The sequence below is a fragment of the Heteronotia binoei genome, chromosome 1 (assembly GCF_032191835.1).
Source record: "Heteronotia binoei isolate CCM8104 ecotype False Entrance Well chromosome 1, APGP_CSIRO_Hbin_v1, whole genome shotgun sequence".
NCBI classification, from domain to species: domain Eukaryota; kingdom Metazoa; phylum Chordata; class Lepidosauria; order Squamata; family Gekkonidae; genus Heteronotia; species Heteronotia binoei.
In genome coordinates this window covers 171,071,516-171,092,451 of record NC_083223.1, presented here as the reverse complement: position 1 = coordinate 171,092,451, position 20,936 = coordinate 171,071,516, and the positions used below count along the sequence as shown (strand labels likewise).

The window sequence follows — 20,936 nt, the reverse complement described above, 5'->3', positions numbered from 1 at the left end:
AAGTGCTGGAAGCCTTACACGAAACACACCCGGGGATACTGCGTATGAAGGCCCTGGCACGTAGCTATGTATGGTGGCCGGGAATGGATGAGGAGATAGAGGGGTGGGTCAGAAGGTGCCAACCCTGCCAAGAGTCCTGGCCAGATCCGCCCAGTGTCCCTGTCCACCGCTGGGAGTCCAATAGGAGGCCGTGGTCCCGGCTACACCTAGACTTTGCGGGGCCATACCAGGGCCAAATATTCTTTATTCTAGTCGACACGTACACCAAGTGGTTGGAGGTGATTCCCATAGCTTCAACTTCCACCGCGGCTGCGGTCAAAGCCTTGTGAAGGGTTTTAACACCCATGGGATCCCCGAGACTCTGGTCACGGACAATGGTACTGCTTTCACCTCCCAGGAATTCCAGGAGTTCCTGAATAGGTACCTCATCCAGCACATTTGGTCCGCCCCTTTCCATCCATCCACCAACGGCCAAGCAGAGCGCATGGTGCGCACTACAAAAGAGGCCCTGGGTTGCATTGTACAGGGGGAGTGGGACCACCGCCTGGCAGCCTTCCTATTTGGGAATAGGATCACCTCCAACCCTGTCACCGGGTTAAGCCCTGCCGTGTTGCTAATGGTTAGACAGGTTGCACCCAGACCGGGCTACGGACCTCCACAGTTCCCCCGAAATTCGGGAAGCCGCTAGGGGATTCTTTCCAGGGGATCTGGTATACACAAAGAACTTTGCAAGCGGGCCATAGTGGGTAGCCGCACGGGTGCTGCGGGTCACTGGGTCCCGTTCCTACGAGGTCTCATCAGAGGGGGAGCAGATCCTAAGGAGGCATATTGACCAGCTGCGCCGCCTCACCTTGCCGGAATAACCAACAGCGTTAGGGGGAGCAGGGAGCGGGGGAGAACTAACAGCAACACCCTCAGGAGCTACCCAGCCTATGCCGGCTGCGCCAATTATGCGGGCAGAAAAGCACCACAGCAGAGGGAGCGACCCCCACAGAGCGGAGGTTGCAGAACAGCAACAAGCGGCAGACAGCCCTCTTCCAGCGTCACCCCACCATGAGGAACCAGCAGCCTCGCCAGCCATGACGGCCGCTCCAACTCCCCAAATAACCCCGAGGAGGTCGACCAGGGAACGCAGGGTGCCAGCCTACTTGAAAGACTTTGTATCTAGAACTAAGGGGGGAGGAGTGTTGTGTCTTGCATTTCAGTCCTGAAATTACAACAATGCGAATGCTACAGAGTGACCAGTGGGAGTCCACTGGTCACCGGACGTAGCTCACAAATATGCTTCACCAATCAAGATCTTTGGCAGGAAGTTTTGATATCCAGAAAGACACCCCTGTACTGATTCCCAAGCCATGCACCCCTGGAATGTGTTATTGCAATGTAACCCTAGATTATTAATATGACACAGCAATGCCCATTTGAATTGGAATGGTCTTTCTTGCACATAAGAGAGAAAAATCCAATTTCCTTCTCGGCCCCAGGCAGGCTGGAATGATGTCAAGTCTGATTCACAGGCTGGACATGGTGGCCAAATGTTGAACGGTTGAGAAGCATCCATCTTTCTGCTCCTGGAATGAAGAATTCCAGGCCCAGAGAGGGACAAATGGTGGGCAGAGCTGTAAAAATTCTTTCACTCTTTTGGCAACCTTTTAAGTCCTGTTATCAAAGCATAAAGAAATAAGGGTTACCAGGAACCCTGCAACACAAATAAATGGCTTGTGTGTGTGTGTATATATATTCTGTTATTCTTCAGGGCAAAACAGCAGAAACACAAAGGTTAAAGGTTAAGTGCTCATCTTGTTGTGAATGTGTAGCATAACTGCACACTGATCTCACATTTCTGAATTTTAACAAAGTTTCTATTTTTCTTTAATCACTGCTAAGGCTATCAAAGTCAACCAGTCTCCTGAACCCTTGATGGACGCCTATCCATGTTTGACACTAAGAGAGAAATCTATCACTTTTGGGGAGCTTCAAAGGAATCAGTTTGGGAAAACAGGGCCATAAAAAGTCATTTGGCCAGTGTAATTAAAATTCCTATGTTGGGGGATGGATCTATGACACAATGATCTCTGATTGGATATTCCACATATGACACCCCGATTTTCCATTGGTGTGACACTCTGCCTTCTTATTGGGTAATTGAATCACTTGATGTGACGTAATTTACCCTAGAAAACAGGCAACCCCACCTGTCAGGTTAGAGAAGAGAGAAGGAAAGAAAAGGGAATTCCTCCACCCTCTCCTCCCTCTATCCCTTCCTACCCTAACCCCTTCTTCTTTTCAAGAGAAATCTCCCTCCAGAGGCCTTGCATTTCCTCTGACTGAGCCTACCCTGCAAGATCTAGGTATTGTATAACCTCCCCCGTCATCCATACCTATTCAGCTAATCTCTGTATTCCTCTTGTATGCTTGAAGTTGTTTGATTGGGATGTAACTATTTGAAACCCTATACCTATAATAAAATCCATTATTAACCAAAGGATTTTCAGTGGTCTATCTCCGTAGACATTGACAGAGATCCCTGCTCACCTCACTTCTCGTAGACTCACCATTTTGAGTTAAGAAATATTAATATTCCCCAATAAAAAGTTAGTTGAGGTGTAACAGTTTAACTGGCCAGGATTGGACCTGGCCAGGCAGAGGGTTGTTCCGGGTTGTGTATTTAATTGGGGACCTGGCCCGCGTTCCCCTTTCTTGTGATGTACTCACTAATAAAGCATGCTGCCTTCAACACGTCTCGTCACTCAGTACATTACATCTACATTTCATACCGCCGTCACTTCTGTCTTGCTTTGCATTTTTTGAAGTCGTTTACATTCAGACCAATTTTGCACTAGGCCTTTAATCCTGGTTTAGCCCTGTCCCCAAGCTGACATTCTACACTAGAATAATAAAATCAGAGAAACCAATTCTGTGACTCTATGATTCCATGATTTTAGTGTAGAATGTCAGCTTGGGGACAGGGCTAGACCAGGATTAAAGGTCTAGTGCAAAATTAGTCTCATTTTCTTGAATTGGCACTGAAAGCGGTTTCACTCCACAGTAGCTCCTCAATTTTCAAGAATACTTTGAAACAAGAGTTTTCCTGAACATTCAGATCTAAGCTCATAATTGTAGAACTTTCCATCCAAGTTTTCAAACTCCTCCCCAAAGCCCTGTCCATTACTTGCTTGTGAGACCACTGATTCAGGAAGTTGTGTGCTTTCTCAGGCTTTCCTTGCAAAAGAGGCCTGACTCAGAGGAGAATGCACCCCACCTGGCTGCTCTCGTCTTCAAGGTGAAAGCATCCAGGCAGGGTGTCAGTGCAGCTTCTCTGAGTGAGACTCAGAGGATAATGCCTCAACAGTGCAGTCTTAGAGGTTCTCCACACCTCCAAGAGAACACTGCACAGGCCTGGCTCAGCTAAAGCCCGCCCTGCCCTCTTTCCACACTGTGTAGCCTGTTCTCCCTGCAGGCAAGAAGGTAGTGGTGGGGCAGGCAAGGTTGGAGGGGGCACAGGGCAGGTGCCAGCCTGGGGCACCCAAGGCCCTAGCACCACATCCCAGGCAGGCAAAAGAGGCAGTGGCAAAATGTGCATTGCTCTAAGTGCAACTTCCTTTGCAAAGGAAGGCAGCCTCCGAATGGCAGAGAGGCACCCTGCCTTCACCTGCCTGGGTTCTGGGCAAGTGAAAGAGTTAGCATGTGGCAACAATGTGTGCACTGCCATGAGGCAGCAGGACCCATGACCAGGGTGTGAGAGTAGGCAGGTAGGTGGCAGCTTGGGGTGCCACTTTGCCTATGGCATGCCCCCTCCCCACCACTTTCATCTGAGAGCAGCTGGACTGTTGGCAGCACTCTCCACAGAGCCCAACTTCCCTCGCAAAGGAAGCTGGGCTTGGAGGAGAATACACTCACCCTGGCTGCTCTCACCTTACTCTTGCAGCCAAGTGGGGTGTTATGTATTGACCTTAAAGTGTACCTTAGCGTGTATTGCATGGCGGGCTCTACAGAAGGCGACCCCAGGGTCCCTGGATGTAGATCGCCATTCACCCCACCCACCAAGACCAGTGGCGGGAAGTTTGGATGGGCCAGGATCGGCCTGGTCAATTCCAGGGGGCAGTTCCGGGCAATGTATATAAGCGGGGCCCGGCCCGCGTGCCCTCTCTCTTATAATGTGCTCGCAATAAAGAATGTTGCCTTCCAACCGTCTCAGTTCTCAGTACATTACAGTGGCGACGAGGATGGGATCCTAGCCCGGGAAATCTAAACAGGGCTACACGGATCCATCGAAGACTTCGAAGGCAACCCGTCGGTGACCACCGCTGCCGCCACAGCCACCATGGCTAACCAGAGTGGAACAACGGGCCGAATCGAAGAGTTCAACCCCGCCAATCCTGAGGAATGGGAGACATACACGGAGCAGGTCGAGTGCTACCTGCGAGCCAACAGAATAACCGAAGATTGCCTAAAGAGGGATGTTCTCCTGAGTGTCTGCGGGGCGGCCACCTTCCAGATCGCCAAGGGTCTCTCGGCCCCCGCAAAGATCACGGAGAAGTTCTATGAGGAGATAGTCAGACTCTCACTGGGCACTTCTTGCCACAGCCCTCACGGGTGGCCCACTGGTTCCTCTTCCACCAAAGGGACCAGGCAGCGGGAGAGATGGCCGCCGACTACCTGGTAGCTCTCCGCCAAATCCCGGGCAACTGCAGCTTTGCACAGCTGGAGGAGACCCTGGCAGCTGTTTCACATGGGGTCTGCGAGACGAGAGGCTACAAAAGAAGCTGTTCGCGAGGGAAGAGCTCACCCTCCAGAGCACCTTCAACGAGGCCGTAGCGTTCGAGCGGTCCATGAGGACCTTTCCCAAAATGAGAACTGACGCCGTACACCAAGGAGAGATGGACCCCGGCGGCCCAGAGGAAGAAGAGGCACCGCCAAGCAGGGACGGGCCCACGGGCGACCCCGCGCGACGGAGAGACCACCCTCGACCAAGTGTGCCAGCTGTGGCAACCCCCACGAGCGAAGGGACTGCCCCTACCGCAACGTGGTCTGCAGGAGCTGCGGCAAGATGGGCCACATCACGAGGGCCTGCCAGGCCAGACCCCCCCGCCGCCGCCAGTCAACAAACCAGGAGTCTACCGGTGAATACGCAACAGCATCAACGAGCGTCCAGGTAATGAACTTGCCCGACAAGACCCCCCGCAAGGTCAAGGTCTCTGTCAGGATCGAGGGTAAGCCCTGCCTGATGGAACTGGACTCGGGTTCCTCCATTTCTATAATCTTGGAGGAATCTTTGAGGAAACTGTGCCCATGTGGTCTGCACAGCCTGCGGCCGGTAGACTTCGTGCTTCGGGACTTTCAAAAGAACCCAGTTCAAGTCCTGGGTTGGGCAACAGTGGGGGTGGAATACAACGGGTTTAGGGGCAAACTTGACTTACTGGTGGTCAAACAACAGCTCACCACTCTGTTGGGTTTAGCTTGGTTCTGGCCACTGGGAATAAAAATCGTGGGGGTACAGCAGCTGGAGGTGGGGGGATTCGAGAAGGTGTGTAAGGAGTTCCCGGAGGTGTTTGATGGGGCCCTGGGTTGCTACAAGGGGCCCCCCATATCCCTGCCCCTCGATCCCCTCGTGCGACCCATAAGGTTGAAGGCCAGGCGGGTCCCATTTGCCCTGAAGCCCAAAATAGAGGCCGAGTTAGACCGCCTCATGGCCCAGGGGGTGCTGGAACCCATTGCCTATGCCGCATGGGAAACGCCGATAGTGACCCCAGTAAAGCCAAACAGGGAGGTGCGCATATGCGCGGATTATAAGTGCAGTATTAACAAGGCACTTCAGGACAATCCCTATCTGGTTCCAGTCATCAGCCACATTCTGGCTGTGCTAGCGGGGTCCAAGGTCTTTGGGAAACTGGACTTGGCCCAGGCATACCAGCAACTGCCCGTGGACGCTGCCACGGCCGAGGCACAGACCATAGTCACCCACCGGGGGGCGTTCAAGGTGCGAAGGTTGCAGTTTGGGGTGAGCATGGCCCTGGGGGTATTCCAGAGTCTGATGGATTCTCTCCTTAAAGGGATCCCCGGGGTACAGCCATTCTTTGACGACGTTCTGATCGCTGCCCCAGACGCAGAAGAATTCAGCAACCAGCTGCAAGAAGTACTTGCTGGTTGCTTAAGAGGTTGGTCTTAAAGTGAAGCGCGAAAAGTGCTCCCTGGGGGTGCCCAGGGTAGAATTCTTGGGGTTTGCGGTGGACGCTGCAGGGATCCACCCGACAAAGCCACCGCCATAGTGGAAGCCCCCACCCCCACAAATAAGGCAGAACTACAGAGTTTCTTGGGGTTATTAAATTTCTATCATTCGTTCCTGCCCCACAAAGCCACCATTGCGGAACCCCTCCACAGACTCCTTGACAAAAATGCCCCATGGGTCTGGGGGAGGGCACAGGACACTGTGTTTGAGGCGGTAAAAGGGCTGCTCATCTCTAATGACGTGCTCCACCATTTCGATGAGAGCCCAGCAGTGGTCCTGGCCTGTGACGCATTGCCATACAGGGTGGGCGCCGTCCTGGGGCACCAACTCCCAGATGGGAGGAAGGTTCCGGTGGCCTACTACTTGAGGACCCTGACCCCGGCAGAGCAAAAGCCACGGGGTGAGACAAAATACTCGTGCGGGTTCTCGACTGGGTGGTAAGGGGCTGGCCAGTGGGTAAACTGGGGGAGGAGTTCAGGCCATACACAATGCGGAAGGAGGAACTAGCTGCCCACAAGGGGTGTATTCTATGGGGGAGCAGGGTGGTGGTGCCCCCCCCCCCGCTACAGAGGCAAGTGCTAGAGTCCCTCCATGAAACGCATCCAGGGATTGTTAGGATGAAAACATTAGCGCATAGCTGCGTTTGGTGGCCAGGGATGGATGAAGAGATTGAAGGTTGGGTCCAGAAGTGTAGAGCATGCCAAGAATCCTGACCCGAACCTCCAAGCGCCCCCGCACAACGCTGGGAAACGAATAGGAAACCGTGGTCGAGGCTTCATGTCGACTTCGCGGGGCCCTTCCAGGGTCAAACATTCTTCATCTTGGTGGACGCATACACCAAGTGGCTAGAAGTCATCCCGGTGGTGTCCACCTCCATGGCGGCGGTAATCCGGGCACTGCTCAGGGTCCTGAGCACGCATGGAATCCCGGACTCCATCGTCTCAGACAACGGAACTGCCTTCACCTCCAGGGAATTCCAGGAGTTCCTACAGAGGTACTTAATTCGGCACATACGGTCCGCCCCATTCCACCCGGCCACAAACGGCCAAGCGGACCGAATGGTGCACACCACAAAGGAAGCCTTGGGCCGCATAGTGCAGGGGGACTGGGACCACCGTTTAGCCGCCTTCCTGTTCGACAACAGGATAACCCCCAACCCTGTCACAGGGGTAAGCCTGGCGGAATTACTGATGGGGCGCAAGCTTATCACTAGACTGGACAGGCTGCACCCCGACTGGGCCTCGGACCTCCACGGGTCCCCCGAGATCAGGGAAGCGGCCAAAGGGTTCGCGGGTGACCCGGTTTATGCGAGGAACTATGCTATCGGCCCCGAGTGGGTAGTGGGATGAGTGCTGCGTGTCATAGGGTCCCGCCACTATGACGTAACCACGGAGGAGGGCCGGAACTTGCAGAGGCACATTGACCAAATGCGCCGCCGCACCCTGCCAGATGAATCGGGGGCTGTGCAGGGCGGCGAGGAGCCCACCGCCGTGCCGCCCCGACGAGCGGCCCCACCGACAGTTCCGATCGAGCAGGTAGCGGAGCCACACAGAAACGAAGAGGACGACAACACGGCCCGAGCCCCGGCCGAATGGGAAGACGCGAGCAGCCAAGGGCCAGTGGTTCCCTCACGCGGGGAACCCAGCGCCCCGTCCGCCACAGCCGCCAGGCCCCCGACAGAGCCGGTGGCCACGCCGACCCCACAAGGGTCCCCCCGGAGATTGACCGGGGTGCGCACGGCTCCGGCTTACTTGAGGGATTATGTGTCCTGAGCTAAGGGGGGAGGAGTGTTATGTATTGACCTTAAAGTGTACCTTAGAGTGAATTGCATGGCGGGCTCTACAGAAGGCGACCCCAGGGTCCCCAGATGTAGCTCGCCATTCACCCCGCCCACCAAGACCAGTGGCGGGAAGTTTGGATGGGCCAGGATTGGCCTGGTCAATTCCAGGGGGCAGTTCCGGGCAATGTATATAAGTGGGGCCTGGCCCGCGTGTTCTCTCTCTTGTAATGTGCTCGCAATAAAGAATGTTGCCTTCCAACCGTCTCAGTTCTCAGTACATTACATGGGGCTTCTCCTCTGAGCTCGACTTCCCTTGCAAGGAGAAAGAGGTGGTGTGCGGCAGCAATGTGTGCATTGCTGTGTGGAGGCAGGGGTCTTTGCATCTCTCCCCTGCTCCAGATTGTTGGCGGCTCTGCCCACTTTTCCTCCCCCCCTTCTGGAATAAAAGCCAAGTTCCAACCAGACATATAGCAAAGTCCATTTTGGGTGGCTGGGAGTGTGTGTGTGTGACAGCAGCACCTTGACTGGGGTTTCAAAATACCACCATCATCTATGATCGGGCAATGTTGAGAGACAGCTGAACTGAACCTCCAGCCTCTGGGAGTGACAAGGGCCTGCAAGATTTCTTTCTTCTTTTGCAAATATAGATGCAAAACTCTAAAAAAAAAAGGTAAAGGAAAGTTCTTCCCTCTGAAATGCACATTTTGTATATGCAAGGTTGTTGGGTTTTTTTCTTGTGTGGGAGAATATCGGGGAACGTACCCCACTATGTAGTTTGAAACAGTACGACTCAGAAAAACTGAATCTCCTAGTTGAATGTTTCAGATCTCCATGGTCCTGTTACTAGGTCATGAGATAATTTACAAGAATTATCTAGTACTAGCTACTGCAAAAGCATTGTTTTGATGCAGGAATGGCTTACGCTTTCTAGTCCTGCATTCTATCCAGACTATATATGCTTGAGAAAATTAAAATGGTTTCAAGTTGGAAAACTTAAGGACACATGAACCAGAGAAGCAGAAGTGTTCCATCTGTGAGAATCAAGACATTCATATTCTCTGGGATCTTTGAAGAGGATGCATTGTCACAAGGAAGCACCTTACTGACAGTGGTCATTCTCTAGTGCTTAAATGTATTTTATTAAAAGCTGACTGTTGCAATCCATCAATTTTAGGAGCTTTACTGTCATCTGACATTAACTACAGTGTTGCTGAGAGGGGGTGCAAAGCTACTGGTAAAGTTTAGTACTTGCAATTAATAGTAAATTAGGAAATGTGTGTTTTTGAAATCATTCCATAATTATTGGTGCAATGCATTCCCTCGTTTTTTGGAATGCTACTGCAACAGGACAACATGTGTTAAGGTCAATGCTGGCAACCATGTCACTCAAGTGATTAATCATTCCTCTTCAGCAGGGCTGCTAGATAGTGAGACTAGCAAGATTTGCCCTTGTCTGGTTGTAATCTTGTTTTAACATGCCAATGAACTGGAATGATCATTAATAGGACAGCCTGATCCATTCGAATTGGCAAGAGTGAAGAGTTTACAGCATATACTGGAATGCTGTTCACCGCCCCTGAAGAGCAGGCCTGGAGGTCTATATTTTACAGATTATGGGGTCAGTGTGCCCTTATGGAAGCATATGAAATTTATGATATACAAAATATGCAAGGTTAGCAGATGTCAATACTTACATTCATAGCACATACCAATGACATAATCCTTTCCCTAAATTACATCCACAGAATGGGATTTGACCTGACTCAACAGAGAGTGATGTTGAGAGATGTATGAAACTCTGAGATAGGGTTGCAGAAGTGTGAGTGAGGGTGGAGAATCTGGATCAAGACATTCTGGTAACTGTAGTTATGAAGAGCCTGTTAATATATTCTATTTCCATATAGAAGGAAATGGCAAATAGCTGTGTTGACTTTTACTGTTCTTAGACACTGATGCTTGTTTGAGCCACCATTTATTCATCATAAAACATGCAGTCATACAAAACAGAATGCAGTCCTGGGTGGTAAATTAAGTATGTGACACATCACTGCTCCGGTGTAAGAGATTGACACAATCTTTTCCCTTGTATATGTTTTCAGAAACAGGGCTTTCATTCTGTAGCACAAAGGTAAAAGCATGAAGGAATATACCTACTCTGAAATAATATAAATTCCATGAGTTTAAAGAAAACAGAAATGTTGGTTTAAAAGATGTACAAGATACAACACAGTAAAAAATGACAGTGGCTGCCAACTGATCAATCACCTGTTTCCAAGGCTACTTTCAAGATCCATTGACTATAACATAAATTACCAATCAAGATGGACTAGTGTGACAGTTGAGGGTATTTTGGTGGCAACTTGCAAAACATCCCCTGGGATGGCTGTGATAGTTTTAGGCTATAAATATTAAAACATTTTAATTCAGTACCATGGAAGACTAATTTGCTAATCAATCACAAGCTATAGTCTGTCCTTTCAGTTGGCAGCAGCGACCCATTCAGCACCAACCCCAAATCAGACTTTTCCCTGCAGCCACTGTGGCCGGATCTGCCTGTCCCGCATTGGTCTTGTCAGCCACCAGCGAGCCTGCAGCAGACGTGGACTACTGCACCCTTCTTAAATCTTCGTTCGCGAAGTCAAGCCGAGAGAGAGAGAGAGAGAGAGAGAGAGAGAGAGTGAGCCATTCAGCAAAGCGAACAGATAGAAATCAGGCTGATACAGGGCAGGGTCAGAGATCACAAGGCTCCCCTTGGCATCAAGTTCCAGCTCAGTAATGGACTCAGTGGGTGGGCAGGAACAATTCAATAATAGAAACCAGTATGGGAGGGGGAAAATCCCAAAACAGCAGCTGAAAGTTAATTTTGCACTATTAGATTAATCCTATGCACATCTGTTTATATGTAACACAAGTCATGACTTCAATGGGCTTACTTCCAAGGAAGTGCACAAAGGATTGTAGACTTAGGCAGAGTGGTTCAACAACCTTCTTCTACTATAATGCTTGAAAAGAAAAGGAATGCTGAAGGCTTTCCCTGTTCAAGTGGTCTCTCTGAGATCATCCCCCAAACACATTTCCTGGTTGCATTGATTGGAACTCTGTGGTGAAGACAATCTGCCAAACCACTCCCATGTCCTTCTGTCTTTAAGAGGAGAAAACCTTTTGATATGTGAAATATTTTCTCAGCTACTAATCTAGATGATGCTGAAGTTTGTTTTGTCTTCGTTTTAACTGGTAGATGCTTTTGTTCTTTATAGTATTACATTTTATATTGATTTAGCGATATTTAATGTGGCATTTTTTGTAAACGTTGAGAGGTTTTTAAGCAAAAAAGTGACTACTAAATGTGTCTATGTAAACAGTGTGTAGAATCACTTTAATTTTCCATCTGTTCACCATGTTTTAAGCCATGACTTGTGTATTTGTCCTGCTACAAATGTTGATTATTTGCTTTCAACAGGCATCTTTTCCCATCTGTGCAAATAATTAGCTGATTTAATGGTTGTAAGGTTTACTATTAATTGATTGGTTTAACAAAGTAGTAATTACATTGTTCAGTTGACAGTTTGTTAGGGACCATGCTCATTTAATCTATGCTTTGCTGTTAGTTTTTATTCTGCCAGTTTCACTTCAGTTTTGCCAACTCAGTAGTGTGAGTTTTATGTAAGAGACAGCAGATGTAATAGGATGATAGAATACTAGTGGATGAAGATTACCCCTTTCCACTGCAAATTTACTAACTACAGGGGCAGTCGACTGCAAGTATAAGGAATCCATGAAGCCGAAACTTAATGCCAGCCACCTTGAAATACAAGGAAAGGTGGGATATAAAGATGTTGATGATTGATAGATGAGAGAGAGAGAGAGAACACAATTTTACATGTCCTTGAAAACTACTGATTGTTCAAGGCCATTGCAATAGTCTTCTTGACTTGACCTGTTTTGAGCTATGGTAAATCATACTCATGGGAATCCACCAAGAGACTCAATATTTGGCAACATTCTAAAATATCAGTGACCATCTAATTTATGGATTAAAAACAATAAGCTTATAAAAATCCAAACATAAACATGTAAGACAGCTGAGTTTAAAATATCATGAACTTGACCAATTTATATAGAGCACCAAAGTTGAAGAGGAAGTACAAAATGAAGTAAATCGCTTTATAAATCACTTAAAAGTATGGAAATTTTTTTTAAAATTGCCTTGTAGTAAAAGAACACCAAATATGACACATGTGAGCCTCCAATCCTGGCTGCACAACAGAAATTGTGTGATTTTTAGTACTTACAAGAACAAACCCGCTACTGGTAATACATAGAGCAGGGTCTCTGACAGAGATGTGCATTTGGATTTAAAGTCCAAATGTGTTCCTGAAAAAAAATCTTATTGATATTTGTTGTGTCTTGCATTTCAGTCTCTGAATTTCCAACACAGCACGACTACGCATGCTGAGGAAATCACGGGTCACCTGACTGTAAGGGACTGATGTTGACTGCCAATTAAGATTTGTGGCACGAACTTTAACCAGGCAGGATTGAACTGGGCAGGGGAGTGGGTTGTTCCAGGTGATTGCATATAAGTGGGGACCTGGCCCCACCATGTTGTCTTTGTAATGTGCTCTACAATAAAGTATGTTTGCTGTTGAACATCTCCAAACCCAGTACATTACAATATTTTTCAAGTATATTGGAATCCAGATCAATATTCAGGAATCTTGTCAAAACCAGTATCCCAATCCCAAATATTCCTTGAACAATTCAGGAAAAACTGGGAATATCCAGATCTAGCATCTTAAAACATCAAATTTGGTTGTTTCTTTTTGTGAATTTACTGGCAACAGGAGGGAGGGAGAAGTGAGGAAGCTCCCATAGGCAAACAAGATCACACATTAGGGGGAACTTGCCAAATTTATTCGGTGGGATTCTGTGTTTTGACAATGTGACTGTTGGGCTTGTGCTGCTACATTTGTCCTAGGCTCTTCTTGGCTTCTATGGTTTGATATCTTGGCTTCTATGGTTTGATTTTGGACTGGAAATATGGTTCCTTCCCTTGTTTCAATTAGTTTGGCTTGAATTTTCTACCAATATTGAATGTGCTGGGGTGTGAACTGGCAGAGACTGACCAAGAGAAAGATCTTGGGGTCGTGGTAGATAACTCACTGAAAATGTCAAGACAGTGTGCGTTTGCAATAAAAAAGGCCAACGCCATGCTGGGAATTATTAGGAAGGGAACTGAAAACAAATCAGCCAGTATCATAATGCCCCTGCATAAATCAATGGTGCGGTCTCATTTGGAGTACTGTGTGCAGTTCTGGTCGCCGCACCTCAAAAAGGATATTATAGCATTGGAGAAAGTCCAGAAAAGGGCAACTAGAATGATTACAGGCTTGGAACACTTTCTCTATGAAGAAAGGTTGGGACTCTTTAGCTTGGAGAAACGTCGACTGCGGGGTGACATGATAGAGGTTTACAAGATAATGCATGGGATGGAGAAAGTAGAGAAAGAGGTACTTTTCTCCCTTTCTCACAATACAAGAACTGATGGGCATTCGATGAAATTGCTGAGCAGACAGGTTTAAACGGATAAAAGGAAGTACTTCTTCACCCAAAGGGTGATTAACATGTGGAATTCACTGCCACAGGAGGTGGTGGCAGCCACAAGCATGGACACCTTCAAGAGGGGTTTAGATAAAAATATGGAGCAGAGTTCCATCAGTGGCTATTAGCCACAGTGTGTGTGTGTGTATATATATTTATATATATATAAATTTTTTGGCCACTGTGTGACACAGAGTGTTGGACTGGATGGGCCATTGGCCTGATCCAACATGGCTTTTCTTATGTTCTTATGTCACATAGGCCTATGATTCTGCTGGGAATCTCTGGTTTAATATTGGTTGTGTTTGAGTTGAGAGGATTTTGGCTAGTAGTTGCTTGCTCTTGTGTGTTCAGCTATTCTTTGCCCTGGAAAATACATGGGATTTTTTCCCATAGGAAACAATGGAGGGTGGCTGGGGAAAACTTCTTCTGGGGCCCACTTGAAACTTGGGGGTCTTTATTGGACAGACAGAACTAATTTTGCTGTAATTTTGGTGTCATTTGCTTGAAATGTAACTATTCCATGTCCCTGGAATAATAGACCCAAATAATTTTGGGATTCCAGGAAAAATCTGAACCCAAAGAATGAACCAGTATTAGAGACTTGATCAATCCAGGATGTTGATAATTATACCCAGTATATGTGTCCATATCAGAAAAATACCATTTTTTTAAATGTGCATTCCCAGTCTTTCTTAGCTGGAACCAGGTTGGTATAAGGGCATTTTTGTGTATGTCTATGTTATGCATTATTTCACTATAGAATGAGAGGTCTAGGATTAAGAACATAAGAACATAAGAGAAGCCATGTTAGATCAGGCCAATGGCCCATCCAGTCCAACATTCTGTGTCACACAGCGGCCAAATATATATATATATATATATATATATATATATATATATATATATATATATATATATATATATATATATATATATATACACACACACACACACACACACACACTGTGGCTAATAGCCACTGATGGACCTCTGCTCCATATTTTTATCTAACCCCTTCTTGAAGGTGGCTATGCTTGTGGACGCCACCACCTCCTGTGGCAGTGAATTCCACATGTTAATCACCCTTTGGGTGAAAAAGTACTTCCTTTTATCCGTTTTAGCCTGTCTGCTCAGCAATTTCATCGAATGCCCACGAGTTCTTGTATTGTGAGAAAGGGAGAAAAGTACTTCCTTCTCTACTTTCTCCATCCCATGCATTATCTTGTAAACTTCTATCATGTCTGTAACGTACTCGAAGCGGAGACGAGAGTAGGGCAACATGGTTTATTCGGAGCACGTTGCAAGAGAGGGAACACGCGGGCCGGGTCCCGCTTATGTACAATCCCGGGTACAGCCTACTGGGTTGGTTGGGCCAATCCAGCCCCGTTGAACTTCCCGCCACAGCTGGAGATAGGCGGGGACAGTTGCCCCCCCCCGTCGGGTCGCATGACATTTCTTGATACACTACACCCCTCCCCCCCTGGTTAATGTACAAAGTCTTGTAAGTATGCGGGGGGCCGGCGCTCCCGAGTGGACCGTCTGGGGGGTCCCGGTGGCGGCGGCGCGGCCGCCGAGGATGGTGCCTCGGTAGGTCCTGGAGTGGACGGGGGCGGCCCGTCCGGTTCCGCGGATACCTCGGTTTCGGTCGGTTCCGGTACCTCCGGCGCCCGCATCACGGATGTTGGGATCGCGTCATCTAGGCGGTCTCCGTTAGGCTCCTCGCTGGATATAGCCTCGTCCGTGTCCGTGGGGGCCTCCGGAAGGGTGCGGCGCCTCAACTGATCAATGTGCCGCCGTAGTACCTGGCCCCCCTCCGTTGATATGTCGTAGTGGCGGGACCCGGTTACCCTCAGTACCCGCCCCGCCACCCAATCGGGGCCCCTTGCATAGTTTCGGGCGAAAACTGGGTCGCCCGCGAAGAAGCCCCGGGCGGCGTCTCGGACTTCGGGGCTCCCGCGGGTGTCTGAAGCCCGGTCGGGATGCAGCCGGTCCAGCCGGGTTATGAGTTTGCGTCCCATGAGGAGCTCAGCCGGGCTGACTCCTGTGACCGGGTTAGGGGTGATCCGATTATCGAAGAGGAACGCGGCCAGCCTGTGGTCCCAGTCCCCCTGTACTATTCGGCCGAGGGCCTCCTTTGTTGTGCGGACCATCCGCTCCGCCTGGCCGTTGGTGGCCGGATGGAAGGGAGCCGACCTTATGTGCCTGATCAGGTATCTTTGCAGGAACGCCTGGAAGTCGGCTGAGGTGAAGGCGGCCCCGTTATCAGAGACTATGGTGTCCGGGATGCCATGTGTGCATAGGACCCTGCGCAGAGCTCTGATCGCGGCTGTGGACGAGGTGGACCCTACGGGGATGACCTCTAGCCATTTGGTGTAGGAGTCCACTATTATGATGAAGGTCTGCCCCTGGAATGGGCCCGCAAAGTCGATATGGAGTCTCGACCATGGTTTCCGGGTGGACTCCCACCTAGTGACGGGGGCGCTGGGCGGCTCGGGCCGGGATTCCTGGCAGGTCTGGCACCCGCGGACCCAGCCCTCGATCTCCCCGTCCATTCCCGGCCACCAGACGTAGCTCCTGGCCAGAGCCTTCATTCGCACTATGCCGGGATGAGTCTCGTGTAGGGATTCTAGAACACGCTTTTGGAGCGGAGGTGGAATCACTACCCTACTGCCCCAAAGTATGCAGCCCTTGTGTGCGGCTAATTCCTCCCTCCTCGCCTTGTAAGGCTTGAATTCTTCCCCCATGTTTCCCTCTGGCCACCCCCTCACCACCCAGTCGAGCACCCGTGCCAGTGTCTTGTGTTTCTGGGTGGCCTTGGCCACCTCCGTTGCGTGGAGGGGCGGCTCTGGGAGGCTCTCTATCATCATGACCTGGTGTGCGGGTGCGGGGTCCGGACCCGTCTCCGGAAGCGGCAAACGGCTAAGCGCATCCGCGTGTCCCATAGCCTTGCCGGCCCTATGAACCAGTGTGTACGTGTATGAGTTGAGGAATTGGTTCCACCTCAACACTCGCTGTGAGAGTATTTGGGGGGTTTGTCGGTCTGGGGCCAGTAGACCTAAGAGGGGCTTGTGGTCCGTGGCAATGGTCAACCTTCTCCCATATAGATACTCGTGGAACTTTCGGACCCCTGCCACGATTGCCAGGGCCTCTTTATCTATCTGCGCGTAGTTGCGCTCGGCTGAAGTGAGCGTGCGGGAGTAATATGCGACCGGTACCTCCCTCCCGTCCGGAAGCTGGTGCCCCAGGACTGCTCCCACCCCATACGGCGACGCATCGCAGGCCAGGATGACGGGGAGGGCCTCGTCAAAATGGTGGAGCACCGCATTGGACACCAGGACGTCCTTGACCGCCTGAAACGCCGCGGCCTGTCGTTTGCCCCAAACCCAAGGGGCTTTTTTGTCCAGCAGCCGGTGAAGGGGCTCCGCCAGGGCTGCCTTGTGGGGGAGGAAGGAGTGGTAAAAGTTGAGCACCCCCAAGAAGCTTTGGAGCTCCGCTTTACAAGTGGGAGCCGGGGCTTGCACGATGGCTCGGGTCTTTTCTTCCGTGGGGTGGATTCCTGCTGCGTCAACGGCGAACCCCAGAAACTCTACCCGTGGAACCCCCAGCAAGCATTTCTCTCTCTTGACCTTGAGCCCCGCTGCCTGGAACCGGCGGAGCACCTCTCGAAGGCGGTTGCCGAATTCCTCGGGGTCCGGGGCGGCGACTAAAACGTCGTCGAAAAACGGCTGGATTCCTGGGATCCCTTTAAGGAGAGCGTCCATTAGGCTCTGGAAAATCCCCGGAGCGACGCTAACCCCAAACTGAAGCCTCTTTACCCGGAAAGCCCCCCTGTGGGTCACGATCGTTTGGGCCTCCGCCGTCTTATTGTCTACTGGGAGCTGCTGGTAGGCCTGGGCCAGGTCTAGCTTCCCAAATATCCTAGCCCCCGCTAGGGCGGCCAGGACATGGCTCACCACCGGCACTGGATAGGGGTTGTCCTGTAGTGCCTTGTTTATGGTGCATTTATAATCGGCACAGATCCGCACCTCCCCGTTTGGCTTGATGGGGGTAACGATGGGGGTTTCCCAGGTGGCGTAGTCCACCGGCTCCAGGACGCCTTGTGCCGTGAGGCGGTCTAACTCTGCCTCGATCTTAGGTTTCAAGGCGAACGGAACCCTCCTGGCCTTGAGCCGAATCGGTCTGACCGTGGGGTCTAGGGGCAGGGAGATGGGCGGCCCCCGGTAGCTCCCTAGGGACCCATCGAATACCTCGGGGAATTCCTTGCAAATCTCCCCGAACCCCCGGGGCGTTATGGTCTGGCCCACCCCCTCCACGCGGATTCCCAAGGGTTTGAACCAGGCTAGACCTAGCAGGGTGGCCAGCTGGCGCTTAACCACCAGGATGTCCAGCGGGCCGTGGAAGGACCCCCGCTCGACTTGTACCCGCGCCCACCCCGCAATTTGCACCGGGTTCTTCTGGAAGTCCCGGAGTATGAAGTCTGCCGGCCGAAGTTGCAGCCGCTGGTGGGGACACAGTTCTCTTAGGGTTTCTTCCGCAATAAGGGAAATGGAGGACCCTGAGTCCACCTCCATTTGACAGGGGTTCCCCTCTATAAGGACCGCCACTTTGATTTTATCGGGGGAATCGTGGGGCAAGTTCAGTACCTGTAGGGACGTGGAGTCTACCGCGTGGGACTCCGCGGACTCGTGGTACGTGGTCGGCTTCCTGCGGTTGGGCTTGGCTCGGCAAGCCCTGGCAATGTGGCCGGTCTTTCCGCAGTTCCTGCAGTCCCAGGTCCGGTATTGGCAGTCTCTCCGCTCGTGGGGGCCGCCGCAGCTGGCGCACTTGGTGGCCGGGGCTCTCTCCGACGCTGGTGGTCGGTCGGTCGCTCGGGGGCGTTGGGTCGCTCTGTTGGGTGGCCCGGCTGGGCGGCGTAGCTGATGGGCTTCCTCCTCCTCGGGGCCGTCTTGGTCCAGCTCTCCGTGGTGGGCAGCTTCCATCTTGGCCCGGGGAAACGTTCGTGCGGTTCGTTCCCATGCCACCGCTTCGCTGAAGGCGGCCTGTAGAGTAAGCTCTTCTTTGGCGAAGAGCTTCTGCTGGAGCCTCTCGTCGCGGAGGCCCCACGTGAATCTGTCCGCCAGGGCTTCCTCCAGTTGGGGGAGGTTGCAGTTCCCGGCGAGTTTACGGAGGGCCGCCAGGTAGTCTGCGGCGGACTCACCCGCGATCTGGTCCCGTTTGTGGAACAGGAACCTGCGAGCCACCCGCGAAGGCTGTGGTGAGAAGTGTCCCGTGAGGAGTCGGATGATCTCGTCGTAGGATTTCTCTGCCAGACGGGCGGGTGCCGAGAGACCCTTGGCGATCTCTAACGTGGCAGGCCCGCAGACGCTCATGAGAACGTCCCTCTTTGCTCCGGCGTCAGTGATCTTGTTGGCCCGGAGGTAGAACTCGACCCGCTCCGCGTAGGACTCCCATCCCTCTGGATTGGTTGGGTCGAAGGGCTCGAGGTAGCCGGTGATTCCGCTTTGGTTGGCCATGATGGCGGCGACAGTCGCTTGTTGCCCAGATCTCCGTCGTAGCCGCTGCGGCTAGGATCCCATCCTCGTCGCCAGTGTAACGTACTCGAAGCGGAGACGAGAGTAGGGCAACATGGTTTATTCGGAGCACGTTGCAAGAGAGGGAACACGCGGGCCGGGTCCCGCTTATGTACAATCCCGGGTACAGCCTACTGGGTTGGTTGGGCCAATCCAGCCCCGTTGAACTTCCCGCCACAGCTGGAGATAGGCGGGGACAGTTGCCCCCCCCCCCATGACATTTCTTGATACACTACAATGTCACCCCTCAGTCGACGTTTCTCCAAGCTAAAGAGCCCTAAGCGTTTCAACCTTTCTTCATAGGGAAGGTGTTCCAGCCCTTTAATCATTTTAGTTGCCCTTTTCTGAACTTTCTCCAATGCTATAATATCCTTTTTGAGGTGCGGCGACCAGAACTGCACACAGTACTCCAAATGAGACTGCACCATCGATTTATACAGAGGCATTATGATACTGGCTGATTTGTTTTCAATTCCCTTCCTAATAATTCCCAGCATGGCGTTGGCCTTTTTTATTGCAAACGCACACTGTCTTGACATTTTCAGTGAATTATCTACCATGACCCCAAGATCTCTCTCTTGGTCTGTCTCTGCCAGTTCACACCCCATCAACTTGTATTTGTAGCTGGGATTCTTGGCCCCAATGTGCATTACTTTGCACTTGGCCACATTGAACCGCATCTGCCACGTTGACGCCCACTCACCCAGCCTCAACAAATCCCTTTGGAGTTCCTCACAATCCTCTCTGGTTCTCACCACCCTGAACAATTTAGTGTCATCCGCAAATTTGGCCACTTCACTGCTCACTCCCAACTCTAAATCATTTATGAACAAGTTAAAGAGCATGGGACCCAGTACCGAGCCCTGCGGCACCCCACTGCTTACCGTCCTCCACTGCGAAGACTGCCCATTTATACTCACTCTCTGCTTCCTATTACTCAGCCAGTTTTTGATCCACAAGAGGACCTGTCCTTTTACTCCATGACTCTCAAGCTTTCTAAGGAGCCTTTGATGAGGAACTTTATCAAAAGCTTTCTGGAAGTCAAGGTAAACAACTTCTATCGGGTCTCCTTTGTCCACATGTTTGTTCACCCCCTCAAAGAAATGTAACAGGTTAGTGAGGCAAGATCTTCCCTTGCAGAACCCATGCTGAGTCTTCCTCAATAACCCGTGTTCATCAATGTGCCTACTCATTCTGTCCTTGATAATGGTTTCTACCAACTTTCCCGGTATTGAAGTCAGACTGACTGGCCTGTAATTTCCCGGATCTCCTCTGGAACCCTTTTTAAAGATGGGGGTGACATTTGCTACCTTCCAGTCCTCAGGAACGGAGGCAGATTTCAATGAAAGATTACAGATTTTTGTTAGAAGATCCACAAGTTCAACTTTGAGTTCTTTCAGAACTCTCGGATGTATGCCATCCGGACCCGGTGACTTATTAGTTTTTAATTTGTCTATCAGTTGTAGGACCTCCTCTTTTGTCACCTCAATCTGACTCAGGTCTTTCAACACCCCTTCCAATATTAGTGGTTCTGGGGCGGGCAAACACTTCTCATCTTCCACGGTGAAGACGGAGGCAAAAAATGCATTCAGCTTCTCAGCCATTTCCCCATCCTCCTTCAGTAATCCTTTTACCCCATGGTCATCCAAGGGCCCTACTGCTTCCCTGGCTGGTTTCCTACTTCTAATATATTTGAAGAAATTTTTATTGTTGGTCTTTATGTTTTTTGCAATATGCTCCTCATAGTCCCTTT

General features: G+C 50.7%; 1 protein-coding gene across 1 annotated transcript; it reads right to left on the bottom strand.

Annotated features, from left to right (window-relative positions):
• Positions 1-15,592: 15,592 nt before the first annotated feature.
• Positions 15,593-16,300, bottom strand: LOC132587083 (uncharacterized protein K02A2.6-like; the record flags this gene model as incomplete). Its single annotated transcript, XM_060259290.1, has 1 exon — positions 15,593-16,300. A coding segment is annotated over exon 1 (612 nt), but the record flags the coding sequence as incomplete, so codon positions are not given.
• Between the last annotated feature and the right edge of the window lie 4,636 nt (positions 16,301-20,936).